We start from the raw sequence: 11,223 nt of genomic DNA, 5'->3' as shown, positions 1-11,223 counted from the left end.
AGGGCGCTGTTGGCTGGATATTATTGGTTGGTGGACTATTCTTAGTCCAGCAGTGACAGTGAGGTGTTTAAAAACTCCATCAGCGCTGCTGTGTCTTATCCAGCTGAGAATCATCCACCACCCAAATAATACCTACTCTGTGGTAGTCTTGGGAGAGTCCTGACCACTGAAGAATAGCATGAAAGGGGGCTAACAAAGCATGCAGAGAAACAGATGGACTACAGTCAGTAATTGTAGAAATACAAAGTGCTTCTATATGGTAAGTGAAGCCGATTAAATGGACAATGTGTGTAGAAACAAGAAGGTGGTTTTAATGTCATGGCTGATCGGTGTACGCTCATACATTTGAGTTTGTTATCAATATAAAAAGCACAATTTATAAGCATAAACAATGATATGCTTAAAATAAATTGATAAGGAAAACAATTCAGACACACCAATACTTTGTTTGCCAACAAAGTTTGATTTATTCTTCTTGGCAGTTTGTAAAATGTAAACAATGTTAAAATCTCAATACATTTTAATTGGTTCTAACTAAAGATTGGCTTGTCCATGCAAGCACCTTAAACAAACCAATCTTAAGTTATTTTGGCTTTGGGATTTTTAAATGAAAACATTCATATTTAGTTCTTTTTTCTCTTTTGTGCCCCACTATATTGATTCATGACATGGACCATCCCAGTTCCATTTGCATAAAGGCAGCCAGATATAATGATGCTCCCATCTCCATACTTTATTGTGAGCATGGTGTACTAGGTATCATATGCACAACCCTACTTTCTTTAAACCTGACAAAGTTCTATCACAAGATAATAAGAAAACAGACAATTATTCACACAAATGTTAAAACATTTTATTAGTTTCCATTTGAGACATGCAAATCACTAAGGTAAAAGTTTTGTATAAAAATACAACAGGAGTCCTTTTTACAATGTAAGACCTTGTAACAATCGCACAATTAATTGTGTTAGATTAAGCTAAGATAAACCTAGACAAAAGTAAACCCCAAATATAAAAACCTTATTATTTGTTCAACATAATTGTTACAGTACAAACATTATAGCACCAAGTTAGGTCTTGAAAGACAATTTAAACTATTAAAAACCTTAGGTCCTTTGGCCTTGTTTGGCTTTAGATATGCTGGTGTTGAGAGATCACCTGATTTACTAACATTATATTATACTAGAACACAAGCAATGAGATAAACGACTGTTTACACCAAATGGGAAATTCTAAAGCTAAATCCACAAGAATCCCACATGCATCTTGCACCAATACACTTCCACTTATTAACTGTCTTTTACTTTAAAAGCCAAATGACAACCTTACCTTATCACAGTTTGTACAATAACATAAAACAGACATTGTTTTGATTTTACTAAAGACTTCTAAATAGACATTGTTAAATAATTAAAACAATTCTATGTACTGAATAAATACTACAACCTCCACAGAAAAGCACCATGTGTCCTTTGTTGGCACCTAAAATATCCTGATTAAATAAGACAGAGTTACATTAAAAGAGCACCAAAATAACATCACTAAACAAACAGGAAGGCAGTTAGCTATTACAGGATGTCCCTTGTTCCTCTCATGCTATTAAAAAAAACAGGCACAGTGATAACACATCACTGGAAGCTTAAAATGACTGTCAACCTCAAAATGTAAAGTTTGTTTACCTATCGGTTAGCCTACTACCACTGTAATTTCTGTATTAATTACTCACAAAAGGTGGTCTGATGGTAATAAAAGTTATAATAGACAAACATTCTACCTTAACTAATAGAAATATCTATCATTTACAGCCCGTTTAAAAAAAGAAAAAGTTAAAAGTATTTTAAGTATGTGAAAAAAGATTCTACCAGGTTGAGTGTTGGGTGTTCTCATAACTTTTCCTCCATGGGCATTGAATGATTTATTAATATGTTTAATTACGACATAAAGTAAATGTACACTTCCTTCCCTACGACTTACAGTTGTGATTAGTAGGCTCACAGCCTGGACTGTGAGGGATTACTAAAGTGTTTTTCATTTAGAAAACACAGAATGTGTTTGCCTACTGATATGGCATTTAGTCAGTAATTAATGCAAAAATCCAGTTAACTGTTTTTTAAATGTTTCTGTGCAACTGTTTGTATATTAAGGCAGTAAAACGTTTGATAAAATGATTAAACAAACATGATTGCATGAGTAAAATATTATAAATTGTACAAAATCCTAACAAGACAGTTTGTAGCACCAAATTGTAGTCATTCATTACAGCATAAATAGGTAAATGGTATTTCACTTGACAATAAACCAGTTACAGCATATCACTGAGGTAGCAGTGGAGTTTCAGTGGCTCTTTCTGGCAAAATGTTGTAATACCAGAGATCAACAGTATGTGAAATAATGAGGTCATTTTAAATTACAAAATTTTCCAACAATAAAATAATTTATCTAAGCTCAAAGCCTACAGCAACACTAAAACATCTAAAATCATCCATTTAAGAGCAAAATGGGTTGTAGGAATTGTAGGTAAAAATAATACCAATATATCATCATTCCATTCCTACTGAATCTCTGGTATGTTTCACAGTGCAAATGGCTGAAGGATAACTAAGACTCGCATGTGAAGTATTCCTTGAGTGGGGCGAAGAGGTGCCTGATGACAGGAACGCTCCAGGAACGCCCAAGAACCTTCTGCCTCTGTCCTCGACCCATGTTATTCACGTCTGTGTAATGCTTAGGGAAACCAAAGACTCTGTAATAGAAAAGATTGCATTTAAGCAAAGATGAAAATCCAAAATTCCAACTGCACAGATTACAGAGTTACACATGTAATTTATTTTCATTTCATTTTTATCAACCTCTTTATCGTGTTCTGAACCAATGCAAGTCCAGTTTCACTGGTAAACACTGGCTGCAAGGTAAGATAATTTACCTGACTGCATGTCTTTGGATGGTGGGAGGAAACCGGAGCTCTACAAGAAAACCCACGCGGACATGGGGAGAACATGCAAACAGTGCTACCCACCGAGTCGCCCACATATGTGTTTTTGCATTTTTTTAAATCTGTGTGTACGTTTTACAGACTGAACATCACTATGGCTAGAAAGATTACATCTTGTACTTGCTATAAAGATATTGGTTGTGTAGAGACTATGGGTAGCATTTTGCTGGTATGGGTTGGTTTGGGTCACAGCAAATCAAAACAAATTATCCTCACTGATAACCAGATGAATACAGTTTGTTTGTTTATTAGGATTTTAACATCATGTTTTACACTTTGGTTACATTCATGACAGAAACGGTAGTTATTCGTCACACAAGATTCATCAGTTCACAAGTTTAATGTCAAACACAGTCATGGACAATTTTGTATCTCCAATTCACCTCACTTGCATGTTTTTGCACTGTGGGAGGAAACTGGAGCTCCCGGAGGAACATGCAAACTCCACACAGAAAGGACCTGGACCGGCCCACCTGGGGATCAAACCCAGGACCTTCTTGCTGTGAGGCGACAGTGCTACCCACTGAGCCACCGTGCCACTGATGAATATAGTAAAATATTTCTATCCTGATTGCAGTGGTCCTTTCCAGTATGACATAATGTCTCATAAACAGGGCATTATACTATTGCCACTTTAGTCACTAGAGTAAATCACCAACTTCTAAGAATCCTGGTCAGGCGCTCAACAGATACAGCTGACCATGTCTTAAGGAGGGAAACGTCAAATCAAATACCCAGTAAATATGTGGTACATATCCCTTTCGGATAGATTCTTACCGTTCCATTTCTGTGCTCCAAAGATAATCCTCCTTGCCATTCATGGTGACAGGAAGAGGCCCCATTTTCCCTTGCTTAATGGAGTTGGATTTAGTCGTAATGGTTCGAACTTTATCAAACTGCAAAAAAAATGCAACACAAACACCAGGATTAAACAACATGTAGCTACTTGAGGCACCAAACCATGGTTTGCACCAATGCACTACGCTTACCTGAGCAGTTCGCCCGACCTCCAGGCATTCTTGCAGATCCACTTTGTCATTAAGTGAGATGGATAGCGGTCTGATAAAATAAGTCACAATAACCTCATTTTAATATTTGTAAGCAGACGAATAATAAATCTTTAGCAGGATGAAATAATTTAAGTTTACGTACCTGTTCATTCCAGGTAGATTGCCCCAGAAATAGCGGGCTCTGTGGGCAGGACTCACCTTCACAGCATCGATCATGATCGGATTACACTGACATAAAAAAGGAAAAGAATAAAACTTAACAATCAAGTCTACAACACCTGACTAAGAACAACAGAAACCAGTAGAGAACAAAAGCAGGAAAAGGTTCCAGATTAATATAATGTGTCAGCAATCAGGATAATTGGATACAACTAGATTAGGGGTTTGGAGAAAAAGACAAAAAAAAGGTGAGAAGAAACAGAAGTTCAAAGTGAACAGAAAGCTTTGTTCAAACCTCCAGAAAGCGGCAGATGTCGGCCTTATCACGTGCACTCATGGCCACTACGTTCTCAAAGAGCCAGAAGAAGGGACGGTCATCATCCTCCCTTGGTCTCAACATGGTCAGCATGCGATAGTACTCAAAGAACAGTCGCCCCGTGCCCTCTGAAAGAAGTATGACAGTTAAATGGCATAAGAATGATATATTCTTACCAAAAAGCAAAAAAAAAAAAAAAAAAAAGCACAGAAAAGCAAGAGTATGGATGTTTTTTAGAAACTGGAAGCAGTGGTCAACATTGATCTACATTTTTTAAATGGAGTAAGCTAAATCTGACTTACCAAAAAGGCCCTTTCTTGCTGGGTTCACCATAGACAGGTCATTACAAGGACTGCCACCAATCAGAACGTCAAACGGACCCCACTCGGCCAGCTGTAAAAGAAAAATAGCACAAATTAAGCAGACAAAAAATGTCCAATTGTCCAAATCCAAATCTTTCATTGGATTAATAAACTCAGCGGTGGACAAATCACTTACTCAGACAAATCAGATCTGAAACCAGTCTTATCATTGAAAATCTTGTCCTTATTTGTTGTCTTTTAAACAATGTTTTCAGCTGGTATGATGAGCAAATTAAGGTAGCAAACACCTTCATTTCTGTGCACTGCTGTATATTTGATGCGACAGTGAATCAAGATTTCACTTCTAATTTTTTATTCATTTTCTCCCTATTTTTCCTCCCGATTTAGCGCTGCTAAGGGATACCTGATTGCATCCGAGGAGAGCACGTCGCTGCACACGCCTCTTCCGACACGTGCACAGCCCTCCTCTTCTCGCCCATGCATTCTGCACAGGCGTCTCTTCCGCCAATCAGGGTCCTTACACAGCGTATGAAGAAACACACAGTCCGGCCCCCCACCCCCGCACAGATATGGTGGCCAATTAGTATTTGCTGCAGGCATTGCCAATTATGCTCGCCAAATGGTGCCCAGCCGACTGGTGGCAACGCCGAGTTTCAAACCGAAGAGCTCAGAATCTCGGTGTTGGTGTGCTAGCAAAATATCCCGCTGCGCCACCTGGGTGCCTTCCCCTCTTTTTTTATTAATTATTTTTTAGTTAGGGATATGAATAAGATGATAGTCATTATAAAGTTTGGTAAATAATGAAAGACATTTTACAGTGACCAGGGCAGTGGTAGCTCAGGGTTTAGAGCCCAGGACTATAACAGTGGTTAGTGCCACTGCTACAAAAATGTAACAAAAATAATCCAGGTGTACGATGAAGACTCATATATAACTCACAACAGAAGATGTAGTTCATACAGAATACAGAATCCTTCCTGTTGCCAGTACTTACATGTTTCCTGGTGATGGTGCGTACATCATTGACATATTCTATCTTTCCCTCGTGTTTGACCATCCCCACAGCAATGGAGTCCTCACAGATCTCTGAAGCAATGTAGCGCTCAATTTTGAAGCCCAAATCTTTCAGTACCAGGTAGCCTATTAAAAGAAAATCGAAGCAAAATCCTGACATGTTCATTTTTATCTGACATAAGTGCCTTAGTTTTAGATTGAATCAAAGCTTTAGCTGACCTGTAGCAATTCCATCAAAGAGGGACAAGACCCTCATGGGGCGTCGCTGTTGCGCAGGAATCGAGGGGTAAACTCTGTGTGGCTCCTAGATTACAGAAAAATGTTTATGCAAGTCACACCACACACACACACACCACACACACAGCAATAATTGTATTAATCCACATCAAAATAAAATGGGTGGAAAAATGTGCTGTAAGTAAAGTTCAGTCTTTCTTTACCAGCATAGATTTAATAATACAGGCAGAAATTATGCTGAGATTGATGGTGCTACCAACATGACTCCTTATTTCATACTTACAAATTCAAAGGCACTGTTATTGGCGAAGAACTCTTGTACACGCTTACTCCAGTCTGGTCTGAGCTTGAGCACGCCATACTTCTTAGAAGGCAGACAAATGTAGCAGCTCCAGGGATCTACCTCCTTCAGCTTATCAAAGGTCTCTGGTCCTACCAGGACATTCAAACAGTCCTTACAGTAACACCTGAAAAAAGAGAGAGGACCGTTGGAGATTTTGTCTCAGTAACAAATAAAGTGATTGTCCAGTCTCAAATTTAATTCTAATTTTATTTGATATGATTCACTTTCCACTTTTATAAATAATTAAAATTAACAAGAAAATATACAGTATGTACTCATGCAAACCCACACAAACTGAGTATGGATGTGATTAAAATAACACACCAGTATTGTGTGCTTGTGTTAATGAATCTTTGTGGATCATTTAGGAAGACTGTACTTAATTCACACTCTTTTACAGTTCTATGAGATTTTTAACAGCACATGAGCTAATGCCTGTGGAATCTTGGCTGCAGTTTGATGTCAGGTGTGCTCCTTGTCATATTATACTATATAAATCTATTATTATAAAACAATAGGAATTACATTTTGGGTGCAATAATAAGACTCATTGTACTGACATTACAGTACAATGAAAATCCAGGCTCTGCTATCCAGCCACTGTTGGGCCCTTGTCTGGAAAGCAGAGCCTGGATTTGAACTGACAAAATGTTACTGGTTTTAGCTGTCTTAATATTGCACCCAAAATGTTATTTCTACTGTATTATAATAATGGATTTATGTGGTATAATATGACAAGAAGCACACCTGACATACACCAATCAGCCATAACATTAAAACCATCTCCTTGTTTCTACACTTACTGTCCATTTGATCAGCTCTACTTACCATATAGAAGCACTTTGTAGTTCTACAATTACTGACTGTAATTTACTGACTGTCCATCTGTTTCTCTGCATGCTTTGTTAGCCCCCTTTCATGCTGTTCTTTAATGGTCAGGACCCCCACAGGACCACCACAGAGTAGGTATTATTTGGGTGGTGGATCATTCTCAGCACTGCACTGACATGGTGGTGGTGTGTTAGTGTGTGTTGTGCTGGTATGAGGGAATAAGACACAGCAGCGCTGCTGGAGTTTTTAAACACCTTACTGTCACTGCTGGACTAAGGTTGGCCACCAACCAAAGATATCCAGCCAACAGCGCCCGTAGGCAGCGTCCTGTGACCACTGATGAAGGTCTAGAAGATTACCAACTCAAACAGCAGCAATAGATGAGCGATCGTCTCTGACTTTACATCTACAAGGTGGACCAACTAGGTAGGAGTGTCTAATAGAGTGGACAGTAAGTGAACATGGTATTTTAAAACTCCAGCAGCGCTGCTGTGTCTGATCCACTCATACCAGCACAACACACACTAACACACCACCACCATGTCAGTGTCACTGCAGTGCTGAGAATCATCCACCATCTACATAATACCTGCTCTGTAGTGGTCCTGTGGGGTTCCTGACCATTGAAGAACAGGGTGAAAGCAGGTTAAAAAAGCATGTAGAGTGGAGCTAATAAAATGGACAGTGAGTGTAGAAACAAGGAGGTGGTTTTAATGTTATGACTGATAAATAAAGGCAAATATATGACAAATAAAGGCATTTCTTGACAAACAGGGATTTCTTGACAACATAAAATACCCAAAATGACCTTGATATAATGAGGAGAGAGGGAATTAAGACTAAGTTGGAAGAAAATGAAGTTAATTTCAATAAATTCCAATAAACATATTTGCTGATCATGAATAAAACGTAGTGTGGAAAGTGAACAGATTACCTGAGCATGGGTGCTAAATAATAGGTAAATAATTTCAAAATAATATTAACATCAAAAATAAAATATAAATAAATAACATCAGTTTTATTGCTCTCCTGGCTTTGACCCATGTCAGTTTATTGGACTTTGACTACAGATTTGCTTGCTATCATTCTGTCTGTCTGTTTGTTTTACAACACATTAAACAAATTTTGGCTTTGTTCCTTGGATTTGCATGTGCACGTGTCCTGCCTCCTCTGCCGGCCAGAAGTTACACCAGGATACATTAAAAGCATTTTATCCAGAACAATCACAAAAAGGCTGGTGATACTAGCTATAGTTCATTTGGAGGCACACCAAACCCACTTTTGGTCATTTGCTTTAACTAAGTGCACCAATGTAAAAAATGCAGCCTTTATGTTATTAGGCCATTTTTACTGAGAGACAGAGAGTGTATTTAAGCAAAACAATGATTCTAACCTGCAGCAGCTAGCATTGCCACACAGCATGACCTCTAGTCCCCCACAACAGACAGTGCAGTAAGATTGATAACCATCTTCGTCATATCTGTAAAGTGTCTCTGTAAAGTTTTCCTGTTTGGGACAAAGCACATACAAATACATACAGTTTAAGTCCAAAGTTCACATACACTTGTAAGAGACAGTTTTTCATGGTTGGTCAGGGATTTTTTTTCTATTTATTCATGCATTTTCCCAATTTAACTTGGTCAATTTGTCTTCCGCTGCTGGGGGAATCCCTGACTGCAGGTGGGTATATTGCTGCTTACGCCTTCTCCGACCCGCGCGCAGCCCTTAACGGAACCCTTTTTCACCCATGCATTCTGCACAGGTGCCTCTCTAGCTGCTAATCAGGGTTCTTACACAGTGTTTGAAGACCACACCCACATAGTCCAGTCATCCCACCCAGCAGGCACTGCCAATTATGTCTGCTAGATGGCACCCAGCCAACCGGTGGCAACGCTGAGTTTCGAACCGGTGAGTTCAGAATCTCGGCGCTGGTGTGCTTGCGGAATATCCCGCTGCGACACCTGGGCGTGGATTTTTGATTTCTGTGAGGAACTGTTATTTCACTGTGAATGAATGATTGGACCACACTTATTAGATTACATTATTGTGGGCTTTCTTAAGATATAACTACGGTTGCTGAGTTAAACTATCCATTTAGTAACATTAAAAGAGAAGAATGGCTGCTAGTGAACCAGCGCTGGGAATCTGAACTTTCCAAGTTCAAATCTTAGCTCTGCTACTAGTCAACTGTGTGCCCCCTAGCAGGCACAATTGGCAGTGCTGTAGCAGACAAAACCGGACAAAAAAAGGGGGGTGAGGTCTTCGACACTGTGTAAGGACCCTGGTTAGTAGCCAGATGTGCCTGTACAGTAGTGGAGGAACCTGGAAATCATGACTCTCTGTGTGCAAATTATTTGTTGTCAGAACCACTAAAAGCAAATTTGGGTTACACAATAAATATATATAAACCACACCATCGCTCACTACAACAAATCACAGTTTACCTTGCACTTTAAACAAAGGCTCCCTTCAAAAAGTGGATGGAATGTTTCAATGTTGGCACTTCCACATGAAAGGCAGAAATCTAAAAAAAGTGTAGAAAAGAAACTTGTACTTACATCAAAATAAACGATTATACAGATTACAAAACAGCCATAATACAAATGAACTTACCTTCAATGTTTTTTCCTTTTTCTGTCACTTCAGCAACCATTTGCTCTGTTATGAAAAAAAATCATAATGTAAGTAAGGATTCCCATGCTTTTTATATAATTTTCTATTTTTTCAGCCTTTGACCCCCCAATTTTCTCCCCTAATCTAGTCGTGTCCAATTACCCTGATTGCATTACCGCTCTACCGATATAACCCTCCACTAATTCAACCCTCCACCGCTGACTGAGGACGCTTCTCAACTACACGCCCCCTCCGACACATGCTCAGTACAGACTGCATTTTTCGTCTGCACGAGTCAAATTCATATTTACCAATCAGCACTGTGCACACCCTTATCAGCATTATTCCTCAGCCCTGTGCAGGCACCATCAATCAGCCAGCAGGGCTCGTAATTGCACCAGTTATGAGGACCCATGATCCGGCTTGTCCCTAACCCTATGAACAACAGCCAATCGTTGTTCATGCAGCCGCCCAGCCCGGCCGGGTGGCAGAGCGGAGTTTCAATACGATGTATTTGAAAACCCAGCTGTGGTGTGCTAGCGTATTTTACCGCTGCGCCTCCTGAGCGGCCATCAAACATGCTTTTTTATACTTGCACAATGTTTTCATGTTCTACCACGACTTTATCCTAGTCAGAAATTCCAGAAATTCACTGGGCACAATGTAGTAACACACCCCTAAAAGGACACTTCTCTGCATGATTTTGGAAAGTGAATGGAAACCAAACTATCAAAATGATACCCACATGGTCATGAACAACACAGACACTCCTGGCCCAACATAGCAACATCAGTGTTTTAAAAGGGCAGTTGTAGCCTAGTGATTAAGGTACTGCACTAGTAATCGAAAGGTCGCTGGTTCAAGCCCCACCACTGCCAGGTTGCCACTGTTGTGTCCTTGTGCAAGGCCCTTAACCTTCAGTTGCTTAGACAGTATACTGTCACATTACTGTAAGTCGCTTTGGATAAATGCCAAAAATGTCAAGGTCAAATAAATCAATGTACATACATATTTAAAGACATATATTTTGTTTTTACACTGATTAAAATTGCCAGTGCTGCCATTTGTTTGAGGAAAAATATAAGAGTAGCTTGTACCTCTGGTGCACTCCTGAGTTGTAGTACGTCTGACTTTGTTATATTTCTTTTTAGATGGAGGTTGATAATCGGACACAGAGGAGTCGGAAGACTCATTTTTTTGGTTGACTGAAGGATCTGTGGGTTAAAAGTCGGGAGTTTAGCATTCACCAAGACTAAAGCTTATACACTTACATTTTGTGAAATGCAGTATAAACAAAAAGCTGCAATTTGTTTATTCTCTTAAATCTGTATTTAACTGCCAAATTACAAAGAAAAATGTAATTTGATACACAACATTTAATAATA

General features: G+C 39.1%; 1 protein-coding gene across 1 annotated transcript in view; it reads right to left on the bottom strand.

The window, feature by feature from the left end:
* Nucleotides 1-2,544: 2,544 nt before the first annotated feature.
* Nucleotides 2,545-11,223, bottom strand: part of dnmt3ba (DNA (cytosine-5-)-methyltransferase 3 beta, duplicate a) — a 34,198-nt gene continuing 25,519 nt past the window's right edge. Inside the window, exons 15-27 of the mRNA XM_062998334.1 lie at nt 10,936-11,052; nt 9,839-9,883; nt 9,670-9,749; nt 8,619-8,731; nt 6,335-6,518; nt 6,034-6,118; nt 5,795-5,940; nt 4,780-4,870; nt 4,457-4,605; nt 4,145-4,230; nt 3,982-4,051; nt 3,770-3,888; nt 2,545-2,743 (exon numbers count right to left, since the gene is read on the bottom strand). Of these exons, the coding sequence (XP_062854404.1) occupies nt 2,599-2,743; nt 3,770-3,888; nt 3,982-4,051; nt 4,145-4,230; nt 4,457-4,605; nt 4,780-4,870; nt 5,795-5,940; nt 6,034-6,118; nt 6,335-6,518; nt 8,619-8,731; nt 9,670-9,749; nt 9,839-9,883; nt 10,936-11,052 (1,430 nt within the window). The 3' untranslated portion in view covers nt 2,545-2,598. The remainder of the gene's footprint in view (nt 2,744-3,769; nt 3,889-3,981; nt 4,052-4,144; nt 4,231-4,456; nt 4,606-4,779; nt 4,871-5,794; nt 5,941-6,033; nt 6,119-6,334; nt 6,519-8,618; nt 8,732-9,669; nt 9,750-9,838; nt 9,884-10,935; nt 11,053-11,223) is intronic.

The sequence above is a fragment of the Trichomycterus rosablanca genome, chromosome 7, assembly GCF_030014385.1.
Source record: "Trichomycterus rosablanca isolate fTriRos1 chromosome 7, fTriRos1.hap1, whole genome shotgun sequence".
Lineage (NCBI taxonomy): Eukaryota > Metazoa > Chordata > Actinopteri > Siluriformes > Trichomycteridae > Trichomycterus > Trichomycterus rosablanca.
This window is presented reverse-complemented; position numbering and strand designations above follow the sequence as displayed.